Raw genomic sequence first — 25433 nt, forward strand, 5'->3', positions numbered from 1 at the left:
AATTTGTTCCAAAACTTCCTCTAATCACACCTTAATCTGGGACAATTCCTCAGAATTGTCACCTAAGAAGAATGGCTAAGGTTTGGGAATCTCCCTCACATCCTCAGCCGTGAAGACCAATGCAAAGTATTGATTTAGTTTCTCCACAATGGCTTTATTGTCCCTAAGTGCCCCTTTTTCATCTTGATCGTCCTATGGCTCCACTGGTTGTTTAGCAGACTTCCTGCTTCTGACGTACTTAAATAAAATTTTGCTCCTATTTTTTGAGTCTTTGGGTAGTTGTTCTTAAAATTATTTTTTTCGTTTCCTAGTTATGTTTTTTGGCCTTCCTAGTTATATTTTTACACTTTAGAGAGGGATAGGTAATAAGACAGAGAATATCATATTGCCTCTATATAAATCCATAGTACGCCCACACCTTGAATAGATGCAGATGTGGTCACCCCATCTCAAAAAAGATATATTGGAATTGGAAGAAGTTCAGAAAAGGACAACAAAAATGATTAGTGGTATGGAATGGCTTCTGTATAAGGGGAGATTAATAAGACTGGGACTTTTCAGCTTGAAATGTCAATACTGGTTATCCATCATTGTTCCTGAAAACTTTCATGCCATAGCGATTTAGTGTATCATAGAGTCATTTAGCTGTAAAATTCCTCTTTGTAGCTGTTCTTTGCTTGCTTTACCAGTACAGGGTTAAAAAATCCCCCAGGTAATGAAAAAAAAAGTGTGCACCTGAACAAAAGAGCCAATGGGAAGGTAAAACTTTTTAAAATTGGGAAAGAAACTTTCCCGTTGTCAGTTTTTCCCTGGGCTGGAGGGACAGAGCAGCCATACTGTAGGCAGCTTAAGCCAGGTGTGATCATACATTATCAGACCATGCCTAGAACTACATATCTGAACTCCAGATGTGTAAGTAGATCAGAATAATTAGGGTTATTTCTTTTATTTGGCTAGTGGACTCCTTTTAAGCTGAACCCCAAGAAAGCTATTTTGGGTGCTTGATTTTTGGAATTGCTCTTTTTAAATCTTGTAAAAGCCTAAGTTTCAGATGTATTTTCTTTCTTTTTTTTAATAAAGTTTACATTTTTTAAGAACAGGATTGGATTTTGGGTGTCCTAAGAAGTTTGTGCATCTTGTTTGATGAGCTGGTAGCCACAGCTAAATTACTTTGTTTTCTTTCTCAGCTCTACCATGGTGGGGGCATGTGTGTGTGTGTAAAAGGGCTTGATGGTATCCCACAGGGAGGAATTCCCAAGTGCGCCTCCCTGGGTTCAAAGATTTTATTATTTTTTTTTTTTTGCATTTGTGTGGTGGCAGTGTTTACCAAACCAACATTGGAGAGAATGTGAAACCTTGGGAGTTTAATACAAGCTGTCATAAATATAAAGGGAAGGGTAAACACCTTTAAAATCCCTCCTGGCCAGAGGAAAAACCCTTTCACCTGTAAAGGGTTAAGAAACTAGGATAACCTTGCTGGCACCTGACCAAAATGACCAATGAGGAGACAAGATACTTTCAAAAGCTGGAGGGAGGGAGAAACAAAGAGTCTCGGCCTGTCTGTGTGATGCTTTTGCCGGGGACAGAACAGGAATGGAGTTGTAGAACTTAGTAAGTAATCTAGCTAGATATGCACTAGATTCTGTTTTGTTTAAATAGCTGATAAAATAAGCTGGGATGAATGGAATGTAGATTCCTGTTTTTGTGTCTTTTTGTAACTTAAGGTTTTGCCTAGAGGGATTCTCTATGGTTTGAATAATCTAATTACCCTGTAAGGTATTTACCATCCTGATTTTACAGAGGTGATTCTTTTACATTTTCTTGTATTAAAATTCTTCTTTTAAGAACCTGATTGTTTTTTTCATTGTTCTTAAGATCCAAGGGTTTGGGTCTGTGGTCACCTATGCAAATTGGTGAAGATTTTTATCAAGCCTTCCCCAGGAAAGGGGGTGTAGGGTTTGGGTAGGATTTTGGGGGGAAAGACGTTTCCAAACAATGCTTTCCTAATAAAATAAACCCAGATAAACATTTGGTGGTGGCAGTGGAAATCCAAGGGCAAAGGGTAAAATAGTTGTACCTTGGGGAAGTTTTAACCTAAGTTGGTAAAAGTAAGCTTGGGAGGTTTTCATGCTGGTCCCCACATCTGTACCCTAGAGTTCAGAGTGGGGAAGGAACCTTGACACAAGCCTTAATGCAAGTATTATTTTTTAAAATCCTTACGGGTCCCACTTCTGCACTTGGAGTGACAGAGTTGGGATTCACTCTTGAAAGGAACAATGATGAATAACCAGTATTGACAATCACATTTCCTGCTGGTGCCTGTTAAGGTTTCTCAGACCATGACATGTAGGAATTATTGATGCCGAGAGCCCCATAAAATATGGAATTGGCATTAGAGGGGTCTGCTGTTCATAGTTCATTTCTCTGAATAATGAAAATGTCATTTTTCAGTGTGTGAATAGCTACCAATCTGCCTCACCCAGGAGAACAGCCTCCAGTTGTGCATGTAGTGTCTCAGATTAACACTGTCTCTCCACCCAGGCATTTGTACTGCGACCATCACCCTAGGCCTGGGCACATACAGGAAGTTGGGGGAACATACGGTACATGCAGGAGACACCGTTCTGCCTCAGAGTTGGACACCTTTTCCCCTACTCCATGTCAGATTCCAACACAAGCAACTTCACCAACCCCTCCACCTTCATCCTGCTGGGTGTTCCTGGCCTGGAGGCCGCCCATGTCTGGATCTCCATCCCATTCTGCACCATGTACGTCATAGCCATCTTGGGGAACTTCACCATCCTGTTCACCGTGAAGACAGAGCCGAGTCTCCATGGGCCCATGTACTATTTCATTTGCATGCTGGCCATCACCGACCTGGTTGTATCTACGTCCATTGTGCCCAAAATGCTAGCAATATACTGGTTGAATTCCAGAGAGATTGATTTCAGATCCTGCCTCATCCAGCTGTACTTTTTTCACTGCTTCTCAGGGATGGAGTCTGGGATCTTCGTGGCCATGGCTCTGGATCGCTATGTGGCCATCTGCCATCCCCTGAGACATTCCACCATCCTGACAAACTCCGTGGTGGCCAAGATTGGACTGGCCGTGATGCTGCGAAGTGGAATGGTCACACTGCCCTATCCCTTCCTGTTGAGGCAGTGGCCATATTGCAAAACCAACATCATCCCCCAGCCATACTGCGCACATATAGCCATGGTGAAGCTGGCCTGTGCCGACACCCGCATCAGTAGTTACTATGGCCTTTTTGTGGTATTCTGTGTGATTGGTCTGGATGTGATTTTTATTGCCCTGTCCTACACCCAGATCCTCAGAGCCATCTTCAGCCTCCCCACAAAGGACACCCGGCTCAAGACTTTTGGTACATGCATCTCCCACCTCTGTGCCATCTTAGCCTTTTACATCCCAAGTCTCTTCCTCTCCCTCATGTATCGGTTTGGCCAGAATGTGCCCCTGCATTTCCACATTCTCATTGCCAACGTTTACCTCTTGATGCCCCCCATGCTAAATCCCATCATCTACGGAGTGGGGACCAAACAGATCCGGAACAGGCTGCTCTGGCTCTTTACTCATAACAGAACCTAATTTTTTTCTCCTGGTGCTCTGGCTCTCAGACCTCCATGCGGAGCTGGCAGGTGACATGGTGCTGGACAGTCAGAGAGACATTTACTCTTTTCCTAACCTCACTATGCTGAGCTGGTCTGGCAAATTAGGAAATCGGTCTATGCACAAGTCATAGAGTTGCCGCCATTCTAATTGCTGGTAATTGTGCCTCCTCTTCGGCCGAGGCCACACCCCTGTGGCTTGCAAGGGAGCCATTTCAGACATTCCAAGGAAGGGCAAATTTTCCAATTTTTTAGGCCTCACCTCATATTGCTAAAACCACTGAATCATTGCTTCAGCAGGGAATCATTGATGAGTGTATAACAGTATGCAACTCTCCAATCTGGCCAGTATAAAAACCAAATGGGTCATGGCGTCTTACTATTGACTATCGAAAGTTGAATCAAGTGACTCTAGCTTGTTCAGCTGTTGTATCCAAAAAGCCTGACCTGATTAAATCTATCAATCCCAAAGCAAAATGTTCTTCTACCATGTGTCTAAGGAAAGCCAACATTAGCTTTCACAGTAGATGGGATTCAGTTTACATTTCAAGTCTGACCTTAAGGGGTAGATAATAATTCAGCCATTTTCCATAGGCAAATGAAATGAATTTTGTCAAGGTTTTCTAAACCATCTGTTCTATTTCAATATGTAGATGACATTTGTTTAGCAACAGAAACTCAAGAGAAACACTTGGAGTGTCTAAATGAACTTTTTCAAATCATCAAGGACACAGGATTAAAGTGTAATCCAACAAAGGTATGACTCATGGTTCCAGAAGTTTCCTTTTTAGGCATCACATTGTCTCAAGGAGGTTGATCACCTGCACAGCAAAAGGTGAATGCAATTTGGGAATTACCTATGCCCACTACCATAGCTTCTTTACATTCTTTCTCAGGTTTAGCAGGATACCATCGAGGCTTCATCCCTAACTTTGCTCACATTGCAGGTCCACTCTATAATCTCTTGAAAAACAGAGTTGCTTGAATTTGGACAAACAAGCATGCAAAGCTAGGCAAATTATCTATTTGGCACATGCCATACCATCAAGGGGTGGAAAATACCATGCAGCGCCTCCCCCCGATAGGTTGGGGGTGGCCATGCATGAAGGCAAGTGTACACCAGTACTGTAAAAATTGTTTGGTTTGCACTCAAAATAATCCTATCCCCACAAAAAAAGAATGCTCCTTTAAGATCCCAGGTATATGAAGGTCCATGGCAGGCTATGCAAATTGTTTTTTTGGAACCTTTACCAAAAAGTCAATTTTTGCATTTCCTTTAAAAGCAGAGGTTTTAATTGAACAAGTATTTTCTCACTGGGAACTCCCTGCTAGGGTAGAGTCAGACAGAGGAACACACTTTACTGAACAAGTGTTCAAAAAATGCCTATTATTGTTAGGAGTGCATGAAAAATTGCATAATCCATACAGACCTCAATCATCAGGGATGGTAGAGCGGACAAATCGCACCATCAAATGTATGCTGCCAAGTGTGGTAGATGCTAATGGATGCAATTGGGACACCCTGATTCCTCTCATGTTAATGGCATTCAGGGCAACTCCAACTGCCTCCACAAATTGTACACCCTTTGAGGTTATAACTAAACAAACTATGCACATGCCAGAGCATCTTTTATGGCATGCCAGTGGCACACAGCTAAAGGGACTAAAGCTTGAAACCGATCTGTAAGCATTACAAAAACATCAGAACCGGCTCCATTTGCAGGTAGCTGCAAAATTGGAAAAATCTAGATGAAAGGCAAAAGCCTATTTTGACAAAAATCAAAGAAAAAAATTCTTGGGAGGTTGGAAACCAAGTTATGATTTTATCTTATGGTGTAACCGAACACAATTTATGTAACCCACAACCTGGGCTATATACTATTGTGGACAGATTAAGTGCCTCTGTGTATCAAATTAAAATTGTACAAAGTAACAAAAAAGTAGATAAATATTACCATGCGAATGAGCTAAAGCGGTATTGCGAGGGAAATATCTCCACAGGCACAATAACCAAAGATGGTAATTGTGCAAGAAAGCCAACACAAAACAACTCAGTGACAGAAACAGTAAAAATGCCACTCACAACCACACTAATCCTACACTTCTGCTTGATTGCTGCAGTTCAAACTGAGTCACAGGCAGGTTTGTCGCAAGAGACACAAATCATTGCAGTAGATCAAACTGTTATGGCGGGACTAAACTCAGACTTGCCTATAAAGGCTAAAACTTCACAGATAACAGTGACTTGGGTACAAGAAAAAATAAAAGCAGGTCAAGAACCATTTAAAATACCACGCCTGTCAACTGCAATTTTCTTTAAATGGAATTACCAACCAGACCAAAAATAATTCATATCTAAAATTTGGAAGAGGACACTGTTTACCACATGGACTAATGATAGAACTGTAACAATGTATAAAGTACAGAATCATATGTCGGGTTTGTATAGACTAGGGTTACATGTAACATTAAAAGATAAACAAAACTTTTATTATGGAAAAATCTCCCACTGAAGGCAGAGAAACATAAAAAAGGTACATACACCATTTCCCTAAGACATTACATAGTGTGACAGGGCAAGGCCAGATGGCTATAGAAAAGTAGTGGGAGATAGATATATTAGCTCCAGGCTAAACAAATCCCTGGTACCAGGATAAGTGAAATGGCAGCTGCTCCAGGTCAATTAAGACACCTGGGGCCAATTAAGAACTTTCCAGAAGGCAGGGAGAAGGCTAGGTTGATTGGGACACCTGAAGCCAATCAGGGGCTGGCTGAAACTAGTTAAAAGCCTCCCATTTAGTCAGGTGGGTGTGCATGTCAGAAGCTGTGGGAGGAAGTTGCGCTGTTGGAGAGGCTGAGTAGTACACACCATATAGGTCATTCTATAGAAGTTTTTAAGGTCAGGCTTGACAAAGCCCTGGCTGGAATGATTTAATTGGGGATTGGTCCTGCTTTGAGCAGGGGGTTGGACTAGATGACCTCCCGAGGTCCCTTCCAACCCTGATATTCTATGATTCTATGATTCTATATCAGGCACAAGGAAGGAGGCCCTGAGGTAAGGGTGAAATGGAGCTTGAGGAAGTGAGGGCTGCTGTGGGGGAAGTAGCCCAGGGAATTGTACATGTCATGTTTCTAAAAGGTCAGCTACCATAGCTGATACTATTAGGGTCCCTGGGCTGGAGCCCGGAGTAGAGGATGGGCCCGGGCTCCCCCACACCTTTGCCCTCTGCTTAATCACTGAGACTGGTAGACAACAGAGACTGTGCAAGGAATGACAACTTCTCCTCACCTCCCTCACTGGCTTATGATGAAAATGGCTCAGTAGACTGTGACCCTTGTCTCTAGAGAAAGAAGGGTTACATGCAGGGTCATGGTGAGCCTCTGAGGCCAGAGAAATCCGCCAGGAAACGCCGGACCCACAGAGGCAAGAACAGAGCTTTGTCACAATAGCCAAATTTCTTGGATATGATACAGAAGAAAATAAATAAAAGCCTTATGTAGATTGGAAAAAAGATCTTTCCCTTACTGAAGATGGGATAGTCAAGGACCAAGGACAATTCATATCTAAAATTTGGGACAGAACACTATTTACTGCATGGACTAATGATACAACTGCAAAAATTTTCAGAGTACCAGCCGTGTTAGTCTGTATCCTCAAAAAGAAAAGGAGGACTTGTGTCACCTTCGAGACTAACAAATTTATTTGAGCATAAACTTTCATGACCTACAGCTCACTTCATTGTAGCTCACGAAAGCTAACTGTAACAATGTAAGGTACAAAATCATATGTCGGGTTTGTATAGACTAGGATTACATGTAACATTGAGAAATAACCAAAAGTCTTATGTAGACTGGAGAAAAAAAATCTTTTCCTTACTGAAGAAATCTAGGGGAGAGGGGGAGAATGTAAAACATATATCCCAGGAGAAACTCAGTCTTTACCAGTCAGTGATGGAATTCCACATGGATCATGGGAAAACAGAACCAGATGTTGAAGCTCAGTAAAAGGTGGAGCAATGGCTATTCATGGTATGGGAGGAAAAATTAAAACAATATGTACATGACGGGCTAACCCCTTACCATGTATATTTCCTATTCCCTTACCTATCTGATCAACTGATTCTATCTCAAGTTGCAGTTGTGGAGGTTTAGGTTGGGTATTAGGAAAAACTTTTTCACTAGGAGGGTGGTGAAGCACTGGAAAGAAACCTCAGTTTTTTCAGGTACAGGAGGCTATTGCCAATGGATCACAGATCTTTAATTCTCATCTGTGACTATCATCATACCCTGTAGAATCTTTTATTAAAGTATCTTCAAAATACCTTCCAGGGGAAAGTCACTATGAACATATCCCCCGGGAATGAGTTACCAAGGGAGGTGGTGGAATTTCCTTCCTTAGAGGTTTTTAAGGCCTGGCTTGACAGAGCCCTGGCTGGGATGATTTAGTTGGGCATTGGTCCTGCTTTGAGCAGGGGGTTGGACGAGGTGACCTCCTGAGGTCCCTTCCAACCCTAATCTTCTATGATTCTATGAACTGTCACAACACCAGCAACAGACAGATGCAATATGAGAGAAGGGTATAAAGATGTTGAGACTTAGGAGGAAATACAAAGCATAAGTCCACATCAAATTCCAGAAGCAACCTATGGTTACAGTCACGTACCACAATGCAGAGGGGTAATTACTTCAACAATTGAAAGAGTCCCAAAAGAAGGAACTAAACCCTAGTAATAATGTAAATTAATGGTGTGTGGGTAAAATTAAGTTACATATAATCTTTTAGGCATAAATTTTAAGTTATATATAAGATTTGATTATCAATTGATTGTTGATATTCACATTAACCATTGCTATATGTTGTCATAGGTATGTGACAGGGCACTTTGTATCTAATCGTCATCTGATAATAAGATAACTCTTACCCAGTGTAGCCAATCAGTTTAGTTTAGTATTCATTTATTGTGTGGTATTTAATTAACCAACACGTTATATTCGGTGTACTCACTATATGCTAATCAAAATTGATTTACAGAATTCTAGAAGTATAAGATTAAGTAAGACAGAAGAATGAGCAATATTTAATGGAACTAGGTGAGAAATCAGACAAGCTGAAACACAAGGAAACTGTAGGCTAAAACCAGCAAGACCTAGCTTAACTATTTTAGGCCTTAGATAGAAGAAATGGCCCAGGAGCGACCTCATGCCCTAAAATTCTGGTGACATTGAAAAGCAAATTCAGAAAAGCTGAGAATTAAACACAAGATTGCTGCAACGCTGTCCGTAACAGGTGCCTTATCCGCAAAGCGAAGGTGGCGCATCACCGTACGCCGCCTGTGGCATCCGGGGTCCCCCGTGACTCCAAGGGCCGACCAATAAGAAAGAGAGGGACAATGGCAGCACGTACAGGCACAGAAGTAGGTATTGTCAAAATCACTGTATAAAAAGGGGTGCCCAAGACTAGCAAATTCAGCTCCCTGTGGGATACTGCAGCGGAAACCCGGACTGACAATCACTCCACGCAAGGGCCAAGAGACTTTGAGAGGGCCGACAGACTGTAACACCACCTAGGAGGGTGTGAGTGTGTCCATAGTGACAGGTTTCAGAGTAGCAGCTGTGTTAGTCTGTATTCGCAACAAGAAAAGGAGTACTTGTGGCACCTTAGAGACTAACCAATTTATTGGAGCATGAGCTTTCGTGAGCTACAGCTTACTTCATCGGATGCATGCAGTGGAAAATACAGTGGGGAGATTTATATACACACAGAACATGAAAAAATGGGTGTTACCATACACACTGTAAGGAGAGCGATCACTTAAGATGAGCTATTTCCAGCGGTGGGGGGGGGACACTTTGTTGCGATAATCTAGATGGGCCATTTCCAGCAGTTAACAAGAACGTCTGAGGAACAGTGGTGGTGGGGGGGACTAAATAAGGGGAAATAATTTTACTTTGTGTAATGACTCAACCACTCCCAGTCTCTACATTACACAAAGTAAAACTATATCCCCTTGTTTATTCCCCCCCCCACCACCACTGTTCCTCAGACGTTCTTGTTAACTGCTGGAAATGGCCCACCTTGATTATTGCAACAAAGTGTTCCCCTCCCCCCCCCGCTGGAAATAGCTCATCTTAAGTGATCACTCTCCTTACAGTGTGTACGGTAACACCCATTTTTTCATGTTCTGTGTGTATATAAATCTCCCCACTGTATTTTCCACTGAATGCATCCGATGAAGTGAGCTGTAGCTCACGAAAGCTCATGCTCCGATAAATGGGTTAGTCTCTAAGGTGCCACAAGTCCTCCTGTTCTTTTTGCGAATACAGACTAACACGGCTGCTCCTCTGAAACCTGTCACTATGGACACACTCACACCCTCCTAGGTGGTGTTACAGTCTGTCGGCCCTCTCAAAGTCTCTTGGCCCTTGCGTGGAGTGATTGTCAGTCCGGGTTTCCGCTGGAGTATCCCACAGGGAGCTGAATTCGCTAGTCTTGGGCACCCCTTTTTATACAGTGATTTTGACAATACCTACTTCTGTGCCTGTACGTGCTGCCATTGTCCCTTTGAAATATGGACCCTGCGATTGGACGAGTGAATTTAACCATGTGCTGTCAAGGTTCCTTCCCCACTCTGAACTCTAGGGTACAGACATGGGAACCTGCATGAAAACCTCCTAAACATATTTTTACCAGCTTAGGTTAAAACTTCCCCAAGGTACAGACTATTTTCCTTTTTCCCTTGGACTTTATTGCTGCCATCACCAAGCGTCTAACAGATATATAACAGGGAAAAGGCCCGCCTGGAAATGTCTTTCCCCCAAAAATCCTCCCCAAACCCTACACCCCCGTTCCTGGGGAAGGCTTGATAAAAATGCTCACCAATTTGCATAGGTGAACACAGACCCAAACCCTTGGATCTTAAGAGCAGTGAAAAAGCAATCAGGTTCTTAAAAGAAGAATTTTAATAGAAGAAAAAGTAAAAGAATCACCTCTGCAAAATCAGGATGGTCAATACCTTACAGGGTAATCAGATTCAAAACATAGAGAATCCCTCTAGGCAAAACCTTAAGTTCCAAAAAGACACAAAAGCAGGAATATACATTCCATTCAGCACAGCTTATTTTATCATCTATTTAAACAAAACAGAATCTAGTGCATATCTAACTAGATTACTTGCTAAGTTCTAGAACTCCATCCGTGTTCTCTCCCCAGCAAAAGCCTCACACAAACAGAGAGAGCCTTTGTTTCTCCCCCCCCTCCAGCTTTGAAAGTATCTTGTCTCCTCATTGGTCATTTTGGTCAGGTGCCAGTGAGGTTAACCTAGCTTCTAAACCCTTTACAGGTGAAAGGGTTTTTCCTCTGGCCAAGAGGGATTTTAAAGATGTTTACCCTTCCCTTTATATTTATGACATGTGCAGAGATAAAATCCTTCCCCTGCTCCAACTCACGACTCCCTTGTTTATGAATCCAAGGATCGCATCAGCCCTTTTGGCTGCATCATCACACGGGGAGCTCACAATGAGCTGGTTGCCCACAGTGACCCCTAAATCCTTTTCGTGGTCCCCAAATTCCTTAATACATTGCCCTAGTCTGTGGGTCAGGCCTGCATTCCCTGTTGAGAGAGGATCACTTTGCATATGACTGTATTAAAACATTTTCTTTGCATGGGCCCAGCTTAACAAAACACACCAGATCAATCAGTATGCCTGCCCTGGCCTCCTCATTGTAACCATTCTGCCAATCTTTGGATCGTACACAAATTTTATCTGCAGTGGTTTTCTATTTGCTTCCAGATCATTGATGAAAATATTGAATAGGATTAGGCATAGAACTGATCCCTGAAGAACCCCACTAAAACATCAAAATTTGCTGACAATGGCCCATTGACAACTGCTTTCTGGGATCTGTCAGTTAGGCAGTTTTAAGTCCATTTTACATGTGCTCGACTGATATTCTACAGTGTTCATTTTTATGAGGATGTTTTCCCCTACTAAATCAAATGCCTCAGAGAAATCAAAGTCTATTGCATCCACATCATTCCTTTGATCAACCAGACATGTTCTCTCATTAAAGGATGAAATCATACTGCTTCTTTCCAAATGCAGAACAAATTTTTTTTTTGAACACATCTCCTTTTTTCTGAAAGATTAACATTGCTGCCTTCACTTTGCCACTGAACCAGGGTTTGTCCAAAGTTCTGTATTTTCTTGACTATGGAATCGTGACTTTTTGAATATCTAATGAACTCTTCTGAAATAACTCCTAATTTTCATTCCCATTTTTCTGTCTATTTTTTTCCTCCCAATCAGTTTTGCTGATAATTTGCTTCAGCTTTGGGGAATTAACCCATTTGAAGCAATAAGGGTCTCCTCATTCATATGCCCCCTTCTTTGTCTCTTCTCTAAACCAATCAGTCACAGACTTTTCAATCTGTCTGCATCTGGCAACCCTTTTAGAGAGACTGGGTAACCAAAACTGAGTTCATATCCAGATCAGGTTATTCTTCACCCCATTCCTTAGGCATCCAAACATTGTTTTTGTTTTGGCCACTGCTGTGAACAAGCAGGTGTTTCCATGGAGCTGCTATCAATGACTCCCAATGACTTTTTCCTGAGGTATGTTCTAGTTGGAATATTTTCACTTGGCACATGTCTTGGCAATGGTTTGTTTTTTCCCCACTATCAGATTTTGAGCAACCAGGTGAATGCAGAAGTCCCTACAGCAGGGACTCGTTAGCCTGGCTTTCATTGCATTCAGGAACAATGATGGAAAACCAGCGTCCACACTCATGTTTACTGCTGGTGCCTATTAAGATTTATTAGACCATGAAATGTAGGAATTATTGATGCAAGGAGCTCCATAAAATATGGAATTGGCATTAGTAGGGTCAGTTCTTCATAATTAATTTATCTGAATGATGAAAATATAATTTTTCAGGTTGTGAAGAGCGACCAATCTGCCTCACCCATGAGAACAGCCTCCAATAGCGTATGTTGTGTCTCATATTAACGTTGTCTCTCCATCCAGGAATTTGTACTACTACCATCACCATAGAGCCTGGGCACACAAAGGAAGCCAGGGGAACATACGTACATGCAGGAGACACCGTTCTGGACCCAAAACAAGCCCTTGAGGAATTCCACGATGATTTCAACAATTTCCATCCCACCATCAACCTCAGCCTGGTCCAGTCCACACAAGAGATCCACTTCCTGGACACTACAGTGCTAATAAATGATGGCCACATAAACACCACCCTATACCAGAAACCTACTGACCGCTATTCCTACTTACATGGCTCCAGCTTTCACCCTGATCACGCCACACGATCCATTGTCTACAGCCAAGCTCTGCGATACAACCGCATTTGCTCCAACCCCTCAGACAGAGACAAACACCTACAAGATCTCTATCAAGCATTCTTACAACTACAATACCCACCTGCAGAAGTGAAGAAACAGATTGACAGAGCCAGAAGAGTTCCCAGAAGTCACCTACTACAAGACAGGCCTAACAAAGAAAATAACAGAACTCCACTAGCCCCCAACTAAAACCCCTCCAACGCATTATTAAGGATCTACAACCTATCCTGAAGGATGACCCAAAACTCTCAAAAAGAAAAGGAGTACTTGTGGCAGCTTAGAAACTAACCAATTTATTTGAGCATAAGCTTTCGTGAGCTACAGCTCACTTCATCGGCTTATGCTCAGATAAATTGGTTAGTCTCTAAGGTGCCACAAGTACTCCTTTTCTTTTTGCGAATACAGACTAACACGGCTGTTACTCTGAAACCAAACCTCTCACAAATCTTGGGAGACAGGCCAGTCCTTGCCTACAGACAACCCCCCAACCTGAAGCAAATACTCACCAGCAACCACATACCACACAACAGAACCACCAACCCAGGAACCTATCCTTGCAACAAAGCCCATTGCCAACTGTGCCCACATATCTATTCAGGGGACACCATCAAAGGGCCTAATAACATCAGCCACACTATTAGAGGCTCATTCACCTGAGCATCCACCAATGTGATATATGCCATCATGTGGCAGCAATGCCCCTCTGCCATGTACATTGGTCAAACTGGACAGTCTCTACATAAAAGAATAAATGGACACAAATCAGATGTCAAGAATTATAACATTCATAAACCAGTCAGAGAACACTTTAATCTCTCTGGTCACGTGATTACAGACATGAAAGTTGCGATATTACAACAGAAAAACTTCAAAACCAGACTCCAGCGAGAGACTGTTGAATTGGAATTCATTTGCAAATTGGATACAATTAACTTAGGCTTGAATAGAGACTGGGAGTGGCTAAGTCATTATGCAAGGTAACCTATTTCCCCTTGTTTTTTCCTACCCCCCACTCCCCCCAGACATTCTTGTTAAACCCTGGATTTGTGCTGGAAATGGCCCACCTTGATTATCATACACATTGTAAGGAGAGTGATCAATTTAGAAAAGCTATTACCAGCAGGAGAGTGGGGTGGGGGGAGAGAAAACCTTTTACAGTGGTAAACACCCATTTTTTCATCGTTTGTGTGTATAGAAAGATCTTCTGTACTTTCCACAGTATGCTTCCGATGAAGTGAGCTGTAGCTCATGAAAGCTTATGCTCAAATAAATTGGTTAGTCTCTAAGGTGCCACAAGTACTCCTTTTTGTTCTGCCTCAGAGTAGGACACCTTCTCCCCTGCTCCATGTCAGGATCCAACACAACCGACTTTAACACAACTGACTTCCCCAACCCCTCTACCTTCATCCTGCTGGGCGTTCCTGCCCTGGAGGAGGCCCATGTCTGGATCTCCATCCCCTTCTGCACCATGTACGCCATAGCCTTCTTGGGGAACTTCACCATACTGTTCATTGTGAAGACTGTGTCGAGGCCCCATGGGCCCCTGTACTATTTTCTTTTCATGCTGGCCGTCAGTGACCTGGTTGTATCTTTGACCATCATGCCCAAAATGCTGGCAATATACTGGTTCAGTTCCAGGGAGATAAATTTCAGGGCCTGCCTCACCCAGCTATGCTGCCTTCACTGCTTCTCAGTGATGGAGTCTGGGATCTTCGTGGCCATGGCTTTTGATTGCTATGTGGCCATCTGCCATCCGAGACATTCCACCATCCTGACAAACTCTGTGGTGGCCAAGATCGGCCTGGCCATGATGCTGCGTGGTGGCATGCTTCCTTTGCCCTTTCCCTTCCTGGTAAGGCAGTGACCATATTGCAAAACCAACATCATCCCCCAGCCGTACTGCGCCCACATGGCCGTGATGAAGCTGGCCTGCGCCGACACCCATGCCAGTAGTTATTATGGTCTCTTTGCGGTATTCTGTGTGATTGGTCTGGATGTGAGTTTTATTTCCATGACTTATGAGGAGAGGCTGAGGGAACTGGGATTGTTTAGCCTGCAGAAGAGAAGAATGAGGGGGGATTTGATAGCTGCTTTCAACTACCTGAGAGGGGGTTCCAAAGAGGATGGCTCTAGACTGTTCTCAGTGGTAGCAGATGACAGAACAAGGAGTAATGGTCTCAAGTTGCAGTGGGGGAGGTTTAGGTTGGATATTAGGAAAAACTTTTTCACTAGGAGGGTGGTGAAACACTGGAATGCGTTACCTAGGGAGGTGGTGGAATCTCCTTCCTTGGAAGTTTTTAAGGTCAGGCTTGACAAAGCCCTGGCTGGGATGATTTAGTTGGGGATTGGTCCTGCTTTGAGCAGGGGGTTGGACTAGATGACCTCCTGAGGTCCCTTCCAACCCTGATATTCTATGATTCTACGCCCTACCCCCCTATTCCTTCAAGGCTCTGCTCCCTGACCCACCCATCTCCCACCTATCTCCCCAGCAGACCTGATCGGTTAGGGGTTCTCAGACCACACCTCCTGAATGGGGCCGTGAAGGTCAGGAATGTTTTTGTGTGCATGTGCGTCCTTATGTGCATCCCTGTGTGTGTGTGTGTATGTGAGTCTTTGTGTATGTGTGCACGTGGGTCCGTGTGTTTGTGTGTCCAGGTCTGTGCACTCATGTGTATGTGCACATGCATCTGTGTGTGTGTGTGTGTGTGTGTGTGTGTGAGTCTTTGTGTATGTGTGCACGTGGGTCCATGTGTGTGTGTGTGGTCATGTGTGTGTGTGTGTGTGTGTGTACATGCAGTCATGTAGTTCCGTGTGTGGTTGCATGTGCATCTGTGTGTTTGCACCCTCAGAATATCCCACAGCCCAGAGGTTTAGCACCTTCACCTGGAATTTGGGAAACCCACTTTCAAATCCCTGGTCCTCTGAAAGTTTATTTGTGCAAAATGGAACAGCTCCAGCCACGGAGACTGAGAGCTCCGCCCAGAAAGCCATTTGCCTGCTGTTCAGGGCACACATGTGTGACGTGGGAGACCTGTGTTTCTGTCCCTGCTCCGAATCAGGTAGAGCAGAGATTTTGGATCTTGTTCCCCCACGACTCTCTTGGGTCCCTAAGGAAATGTGCTGACCTGTCCTAGGCACCTCGCTCCAGGAGAGGGCTCATAGGTGCCTATTTCCACATGGGACTGTCAGCTATCTCTAGCTCATCATCCAGGCTCCTAGAAGCCCAAATCATTGGAAGTTAGGTGCCTTAGAACCCATGTGAACCACTAGAAAATCCCCCCATTGGATGAATATTCCCCATGGACATCTCCATTCTGAGACCTATCAATTAGCCAGTTCTCATTCCATCTAATAAATGCTCTATTGATACTCTCTGATGCTAGATATGCGGACAGCATTGGCAATGGGGTTTGTTGCAGGGATTGATTCCTGGGTTGAAAATGTCAGCTGGGAGATTCATAGATATTAAGGTCAGAAGGGGCCATTATGATCATCTAGTCTCACCTCCTGCACAACACAGTCCACAGAATCTCACCCACCCACTCCTGCAAAAAACCTCTCACCTATGTCTGAGCTATTGAAGTCCTCAAATCATGGTTTAAAGACTTCATGGTGCAGAGATTCCTCCAGCAAGTGACCCATGCTACAGAGGAAGGCAAAAAAAACCAAAACAACAAAAAAAATTCAGGGTTATACAGGGTAAACTCATAAATTGTTCGCCCTCTGTAACACTGGTAGAGCGTTGCCCCCCCACACCTTCACCCCAGGTATTAATACATACTCTGGGTTAATTAATAAGTAAAACGTGATTTTATTAAATACACAAAGTAGGATTTAAGTGGGACAAGCAGTAACAGAGAGAACAAAGTGAATTAACAAGCAAAATAAAATAAAACACGCAAGTCTGTGTCTAGTACTGTAATAAAACTGAATAGAGATAAAAACCTCACCAGCTCCAGTAAGCTTTCTTTTACAGACGAAGCTCCTTCTAGTTACTGTCCTTTGTTCCAGTTTCTTTCAGGTATCCTTGGGGGTGGAGAGGCTCTCTCTTGAGCCAGCTGAAGACCAAATGGGGGGTCTCCAAGGGGTTTAAATAGACTTTCTCTTGTGGGTGGGGACTAATGTGGATACAGATTCATTAGTCAATATTCCTAACTTCACATACGGAAATGGGCTTTCAGTTGTTCCATCTCCAGGATGGCACCTTCCTTCCGTCACCACAGCTCTCTTTTCTCTGCCCTCTCCTCTGGTCTCCCCTCTGATACCAAGACTTGAGTGGGCTGTCTGGAGGCTTCCAAAACACAGATAATGATCATAAATAATCAACAAATAACCATCAAATAATCCAGACAAATCAGGGCCTACCACACACGCACACTTTGCCATTAGCTACAGAGGAAGATCAAACCATGTTTGCCAGCTACAGAGTGTTAGTAACTTGAATACAGGTGGACACAGCACCGTTGCTGGGCTCGCACAGGAGAAGTCATTCAGTCTCATTCCAGTGCTCAAAAATCCAGATGCTCCGCATGAGAGAAATACCCTGATTAGCCAGATGAACAGGAAGAGAGCTCAGCTGTGGGAATCCAAGTGCCCTCCAGCTGGGGCACTCCTGGAAAGTGTGACTCAGCCTGGAACATTCAATCCCAGTTCCACCTGGGAGAGACTGGGAGGAAATGAACCAAGAGGGAGAGAACAAATCAATGTAAACAATACTCCAGTCTCTACCCTGCCTACAGGGCACCCTTGTTCCAGGGCAGCTTTGTGGGGAGGGCGAGGCCTCTGTCCCCAAGTCAGGCCACCAGCTGCACTTTATCTACAGAAACATTCTGTGGGTGTTGGTTTTATTGAGCTTGTTGCCCTGAAGCTTGTTTTATTGAGCTTGTTCCAATGGCTGTGATACCTTGGCTGATTTCTCAGTGGGAGCGGAAGTGCAGTCCTGGAGTTCATACCTCGCAGGAACGGGGATCTCGCCAACCCCAGCTAGTTCTGAAAACATCAGCTTCACCTTGAGAGGATGGCAAAGGCTCAGGCTCCCTCTTCCAGGCTTTCCTCTGCATCCCATCCAATGAACAGTCCCTGCCAGAGCGGGAGTCCATTTCCCTCTTGGAGTGAAGGAGAGACCATGGAAGCCGAGACTCCTGGGTTCTGTCATCCTGCCACACATTCTCTGTGTAACCCTGGCCAATTCATGTCTCCCTCTGCCTCAGTTTACCAAGTTGTATAATGGAGATATGTTCATAGTGACTTTCCTTTGTTAGGGATTTTCAAGATCCTTCAGTGAAAGGTACTGCACAAGATGATGGTAGTTACTGACAGGGTGGATTTGATTTAAATCACAATTTAAAGTCAGGAAGACTCAATTCAATCATGGATTTCTACATAAAAGTGCATTCTTGTTAAGACATATTCTTCACAACTCAGAGATAGATGGAGGTTTTGTTTTTAGAAGGTACACACTATAGATTTTTAGACAGTGATTTATTCTGAGACTTTTCAGATTAGTTTTACAGCTATATCAGAATACGAATGATTGTTCGGTAATTGAAGCAGATATTTATGAAGTCATTGGGAGGTGAACTATCTCCAGTTCAACAGGCTAATCATTAATATTTGGAGGATTTTAATAATATTTGGAGAACACCACCAGACAGATATTTAAATTGTTTTATTTAACTAAATCAACAATGTTAGGTATTCTGTTTTCTTTTCTTCAACAGAAAACATCTAATATTATAACAAAACAAGTATATGTCCCTCGCGTCTCACATTTATCTATTCATTGAACTTTCTGAATCTTTGCACTTTTAGAGAGAGGTAAGGGATTGACTCTGTGTTCACAAATTTGCAGAGGAACAATAGAGTTGAGGTCTATTATTTCTCACCTCTATAGATCATTTATTTATCTTAAAACATTTTTGCTGTTAACAAGCATGTTACCTCTGGAGACACAAATCCACAGTTTGAGAACTGCAAAACTAAACATCTCTGATGGTATCTTCTAGACTAAGCACTGAGTCCCATAGAAAGGTTAACCTAAATAATCTGTACAGAAGCCTGTGGAACCCCATAAGATTGAGTCCCTAATCCATGAACTATTGGAACTAATTTACAAAACTTTTCCATGATGAGATATCTTTGAGTTTTAAAGTATCATAATTAAAACTACCTTTAGACAGGTTTTTTCCTCAAAAAATGTTATCAAAAAAATCTGATTTTTTTTATTTTTTTTAAAAAATCATTGATTTTTATCCACCCTGGTTACTGATGAGAATTACTGATGTCTGATCCTTTAGTGACAGCCCGGTGTGCCTGCACAAAGTATTTTTGTCTGCCCTGAGTAATCTCTCTCCAGATCTGTCTGTCTACTATCTACCCAGCCATCCTGGCCATTTACAGGGTATCATACCCCGAGCGGATCTAGGCATTATCCCTAATTTTCTTTGTAATTAACTATAATTTTTAAATATACACAAATGCACAGAGCAGTCAATTCCTCTGTGACTCAGCGGAGAGCCCAAGAGTTCTCACCTCCCTTTGGGAAGATCCCTTAATTGCTGTTTATTTCTAAAGCTGGATAAATAGCACAGAAGCGCAGACAGGCCTGTCTCCAGCCTGTTTACATTCACAGGCCGCTTCTCCAATAGAGGCTGATTGAACCCCCGTGGGATCGCACAGAGCTATATTATAAATGGTGCTCAGCCCTGTGTTGGCTCTCGGCGTGGGATGCTGCTGCAGATGCTGGGGTGAGAGAGGTGTGGGATACGGCTACCTGAGGGGGATTCCCAGAGAAGGCGCTTCCATCTCAGGATTCACAGGTACCCATCTCTCGCTGAGGAGCTCAGCTGCTCAGCAAATCCAGTGCAACATGGGCGTGCTGGGATAGAAAGTAAATCTGTCTGCGTTTTTGCTCTGCACAGCCATTAAACATCCCTGGGCCCTTGCCACAGGTGATGAGTTTGCTCCAGTATCCCTGGCCAAATTTGTCCCTCTGTTCTTTGTCCCTGTCAAGGTTCCTCCCCCACTCTGAACTCTAGGGTACAGATGTGGGGACCTGCATGAAAACATCCTAAGCTTACTTTCACCAGCTTAGGTTAAAACTTCCCCAAGATTCAAATTAATTTTATCCTTTGTCCTTGGAATATCCACTGCCACCACCAAACTCTAACTGGGTTTACTGGGAAACATAGTTTGGACACGTCTTACCCCCAAAAATCCTCCCAACCCTTGCACCCCACTTCCTGGGAAAGGTTTGGTAAAAATCCTCACCAATTTGCATAGGTGACCACAGACCCAAACCCTTGGATCTGAGAACAGTGAAAAAGCATGCCGTTTTCTTACAAGAAGAATTTTAATAGAAATAGAAGTAAATAGAAGTAAAGGAATCACCCTTGTAAAATCAGGATGGTAGATACCTTCCAGGGTAATTAGATTCAAAACATAGAGAATCCCTCTAGGCAAAACCTTAAGTTACAAAAAAGACACACAGACAGAAATAGTCATTCTATTCAGCACAGTTCTTTTCTCAGCCATTTAAAGAAATCATAATCTAACACATACCTAGCTAGATTACTTACTAAAAGTTCTAAGATTCCATTCCTGTTCTATCCCCGGCAAAAGCAGCATACCGACAGACAGAGACCCTTTGTTTCTCTCCCTCCTCCCAGCTTTTGAAAGTATCTTGTCTCCTCATTGGTCATTTTGGTCAGGTGCCAGCGAGGTTACCTTTAACTTCTTAACCCTTTACAGGTGAGAGGATTTTTCCTCTGGCCAGGAGGGATTTTAAAGGGGTTTACCCTTCCCTTTATATTTATGACAGCCCCCCTCCCCTGGCTGATGGCCTCCAGCCCCAAGGCAGCTGCATTTGAGTGCTACTGTGGATTTTTCAGGATGAAAGGTGTTAGTAGATGTACAATAGAGGGCCAAATTCTGCATCTGGAGTATGTGGTTTGCTTAGACCTTGTGGAGGCAAAACTCCCCTTGGAGTAAGAATTTGAGTAAACACCTCAGGAGCCGGAGGTGTGTTAATGCACAGACATTATCACCTCCTGCTCTTGCAATTCAGGGCTCTTGCTGTTAACTCGGGGTGGGGGCGGTGGGGGGCTGTTACCTGACTTTTATTTCCTGGAAAACATGGAGGCGCGAGGGATCCTCACCAGAACAACAACGATTCCAATTTTGCAACATGGGCAAAACATCTTTTCTCCCCGTTTCATTCGAGAAGTCGGCTGAACTGTTATGCCTGAAACTTTCAAAAAAACATTCAGTGAAACTTTCAAAAAACACTTTAGCCGGAAGCAGACATGCAGCATGGGAAATTTCAATCCAAACAGTTAAAGTTTGGTAAACTTCTCAGCAACTGAAAATCAGGTTTTCTAATAAAAGTTGTCAGACTGCCTTAGCTAACGGTGGTGCCACCAGCATCACCTACAATGACCCATCCGTTTGTGAATCCCATTCAGCTAGCTCTGTGCTCCAATAATGTCTGTGGCAAGGAGTTCCACAGGCCAAATACACATTATGTAAACAATTTTCTTTTGTCACTGTTACATGTCAAAATTTTCAATGTAAATGAATGTTCCCTTTTTTGTGTTTTATGACACACAGTGAATACAAATGCCTGACCTACTTTCTTTACCAATAGATTCATAGGGTTTAAGGCCACAAGTGACCATTAGATTATACAGTCTGAATTCCAGTATAACACAGGCCATTACATTTCACCCAGTTACCCCAGTATTCAGCCCCATGACTTCTCTGTGACTAAAGCCTGGTACACACTGAGATTTTACATCTTAGAATCATAGAGCCACAGGGTTAGAAGGGACCACAAGGGCAGGATTTGCTGGATTTGTTGCAGGATTTGTTGTGTCTAAACCATCCCATACAGATGGCTTCCCAGCCTCCTTTGGAAAACCTCCAGCAAAGGAGCTTCTAGGACCCCTCAAGATGTTTGTTCCATTGTCCTCCTGTTCTTACAGTTAGGAAGTTTTTACTGAAATTTCATCTAAATCTGCTCTGCTGTAGTTTGAACCCATCGCCTCTACTCCTGTCCTCTCTGGCAGGGGGGAACAACTTTTCCCCATCTTTTTTATAGCAGCTTTTCATGTATTTGAAGACTGCTACCGTGTCCCCACTTAATCTCCTCTTTTCCAAACTAAACATACCCAGTTCCTTCAGCCTTTGTCGTATCCTTCCATCCCTTTGATCATTGTTGCCGCTTGCCTCTGGATCCTTTCCAGTTTCTCTGCATCCTTCCTATACATTGGTGACCGAATGCATGCCTCTGAGAGATGTAGCTGTAACTGTATCACCCTAACCCCGGTGTAGACAGTATGAGGTAGACGGAAGAATTCGTCCATTGACCTTGCTGCCACCTCTCGGGGAGGCAGATTACCTCGCTGCCGGGAGAGCCCCTCCTGTCAGTGCAAGTAGCGTTTACATTGAAGCACCTCTGCAGCCCCTCTGTGGCGTTTTCAGTGTAGACAAGCCCTCAAGCAGCTCTCCCAGAAAAGCATCCAGTCTGGCTCTGCAGACACAAAGAGTTGGAGAATCAACCTTTTCCCTTCGCAGTTTGTTCCAGAGGTTAATCACTCTCAGTGCTAAACATTTGTCCCTTATTTCCAACTGGATTTCTTCTGGCTTCAGCTTCCAGCTGTTGGGTCTTGCTATGCCATTCTCTGCTAGATTACAGAGCCAGTTATTACTCTTTAATATAAATAGATTAAACTCTTTAAGTTTCTCACACTGTCTGGCATTTTCTCCAGCCTCGAATCATTTTTGTGGCTCTTTTGTGCATCATCTCCAATTTTTCAACATCCTTTTTGAAATGTGGACCCTGGGCCTGGATGCAGTCGGTTTCACTAATGCCGTGTGCAGAGGTAAAATCCTTCCATTCCTCCAACTCGTCCTTGCTTATTCATCCAAGGATCACATCCGCGCTTTTGGTCACAGCATCTCACAGGGAGCTCACAATGAGATGTGTCCAAAGTGATCTCTAAATCCTTTTCAGAGTCACTGTGTTCTAGATCACAGTGCCCTAATCTGTGGGTTGGGCCTGCATTCCCTATTCCAGAATGATAATGGAGCATTATTTATAGTCATCGACTTTTGTTTTAAGTAATCCCACACCAGTGTTTCCCTTGATTCCTAATGTTGTCTAAGTTTTTTTTAAACGTTCCCTTTATTTTTTTTGTCATTTATGTTTAACACAAAACTGCCCTGTATTTGCCTTTTTTTTTCTTTTGGCTCTGCTGCTGCCTGATTGCGTACTTCTGGTTCCAAATGAGATGTTTGGATATCTGGTGTTCGTAACTCTATGGTTCTATTGTAGATGCTCTTTCTCATCCTCCTTGACTGCTAATGACCTGGAAAGTATTTTAACATCTCACGTGATATGAGTACCTTATACTGCTTCTTTCAATTTCCATAACTTCCAATTTGTATTGTTTTTTATCTTTTTTTCCCTTTTCCCCATTTATTATTTATTGCTTTTTCTCCCCTAATTTTTGCCTTCACTTTGCCACGAACCACGTTTTTAGCCAACGTTGTCCACTTTCTTAAATGTGGAATCTTCTTAAAGAACTGGCGATTTTCAGTCACATTTTTTTCTAAATTATTCCTCCCAAACAGCTTTGCTGATAATTTCTTCAGCTTTGGGGAATAAACCCTTTTGAAGCACTAAGCCCAGGTCTACACCTGGCGGGGGAATGGGGGGGGGAATCGATCTAAGATACGGAACTTTAGCTACGAGAATAGCGTAGCTGAAGTCGATGTACCTAGATCGACTTACCGCGACATCTTCATGGTGGAGAGTCAACTGCTCCCGTTCCCCTGTCGACTCCGCCTGCGCATCTCGATGCGGTGGAGTACAGGAGTCAACTGGAGAGCGCTTGGGGATCAATTTATCGTGTCTAGACTAGACGTAATAAATCGACCCCCGATAGATCAATCTCACAGTGTCAATCCCTGCCATAATGTAGACCTGCCCTAAGTATCTACAGATATTACTGGTTGGGAACTGTTCTCTGTTTGTCCATTTGGATATAATCACTTCCATTCTTTATTTTGTTCTCCTCTATCATATGCCCCCTTATTTGTCCCTTCTCTTAACTAAACCATCCCAGGCATTCCAATCTGTCCGCATATGGCATCCTCCCCCAACTCGGCTATCCCCTTTACATCTGCAATATGCTTTATAGAGACTGGATGATGCCCAGGTCTTTTCTCGGAGACATGTTCCAGCTGGGATTCCTCCCCAACACATGTTTGGCAAAGGTTTAGATTTTTCCCATTCTCACATTTTGAGCAACTGGGTGAATGGGGAACTCCCTATAGCACAGACTCTCTAGCCTGGGTTTCATTGTGTAAGCAGAGTCAGGATGAGCTCCACCCTGACATCTGGTGGTGAGGTGTGGCAAGCTATGGAAAAAAGAAAAGGAGTACTAGTGGCACCTTAGAGACTAACCAATTTATTTGAGCATAAGCTTTTGTGAGCTACAGCTCACTTCATCAGTGCATTCAGTGGAAAATACAGTGGGGAGATTTATATACACACAGAACATGAAAAAATGGGTGTTAACATACACACTATAAGGAGAGTGATCACTTAAGATGAGCTATCACCAGCAGGAGAGTGGGGGGCAAGGGGGAAGAAAACCTTTTGTAGTGATAATCAAGGTGGGCCATTTCCAGCAGTTAACAGGAATGTCTGAGGAGCAGTGGGGGGGGTGAGAAATAAACATGGGGAAATAGTTATACTTTGTGTAATGACCCATCCACTCCCAGTCTCTATTCAAGCCTAAGTTAATTGTATCCAGTTTGCAAATTAATTCCAATTCAGCAGTCTCTTGTTGGAGTCTGTTTTTGAAGCCTTTTTGTTGTAATATTGCAACCTTTAGGTCTGTAATCGAGTGACCAGACAGATTGAAGTGTTCTCCGACTGGTTTTTGAATGTTATAATTCTTGACGTCTGATTTGTGTCAATTTATTCTTTTACATAGAGACTGTCCAGTTGGACCAATGTACATGGCAGAGGGGCATTGCTGGCAGATGATGGCGTATATCACATTGGTGGATGTGCAGGTGAATGAGCCTCTGATAGTGTGGCTGACGTGATTAGGCCCTATGATGGTGTCCCCTGAATAGATATGTGGACACAGTTGGCAACGGGCTTTGTTGCAAGGATAGGTTCCTGGGTTAGTGGTTCTGTTGTGTGGTGTATGGTTGCTGGTGAGTATTTGCTCCAGGTTGGGGAGCTGTCTGTAGGCAAGGACTGGCCTGTCTCCCAAGATTTGTGAGAGTGGTGGGTCGTCCTTCAGGATAGGTTGTAGATCCTTGATGATGCGTTGGAGAGGTTTTAGTTGGGGGCTGAAGGTGATGGCTAGTGGCGTTCTGTTATTATCTTTGTTGGGCCTGTCCTGTAGTAGGTGACTTCTGGGTACTCTT

The 25433-nt window shown here is 43.3% G+C and overlaps 1 protein-coding gene across 1 annotated transcript; it reads left to right on the top strand.

Moving 5' to 3' along the window:
• The first annotated feature begins 2607 nt into the window (after positions 1 to 2607).
• LOC144277666 (olfactory receptor 52R1-like) lies at positions 2608 to 3606 on the top strand. Its single transcript, XM_077838606.1, has one exon. It carries the CDS (start codon positions 2608 to 2610, stop codon positions 3604 to 3606), a length of 999 nt encoding a protein of 332 aa, XP_077694732.1.
• The last annotated feature ends 21827 nt before the right edge of the window (positions 3607 to 25433 follow it).

Source organism: Eretmochelys imbricata, chromosome 1 (assembly GCF_965152235.1).
Source record: "Eretmochelys imbricata isolate rEreImb1 chromosome 1, rEreImb1.hap1, whole genome shotgun sequence".
Classification (NCBI taxonomy): Eukaryota; Metazoa; Chordata; order Testudines; family Cheloniidae; genus Eretmochelys; species Eretmochelys imbricata.

Bases quoted from the DNA above. Each gene is read 5' to 3' on its own strand.
- LOC144277666 (XM_077838606.1), top strand. From the start codon at position 2,608: ATGCAGGAGACACCGTTCTGCCTCAGAGTTGGACACCTTTTCCCCTAC.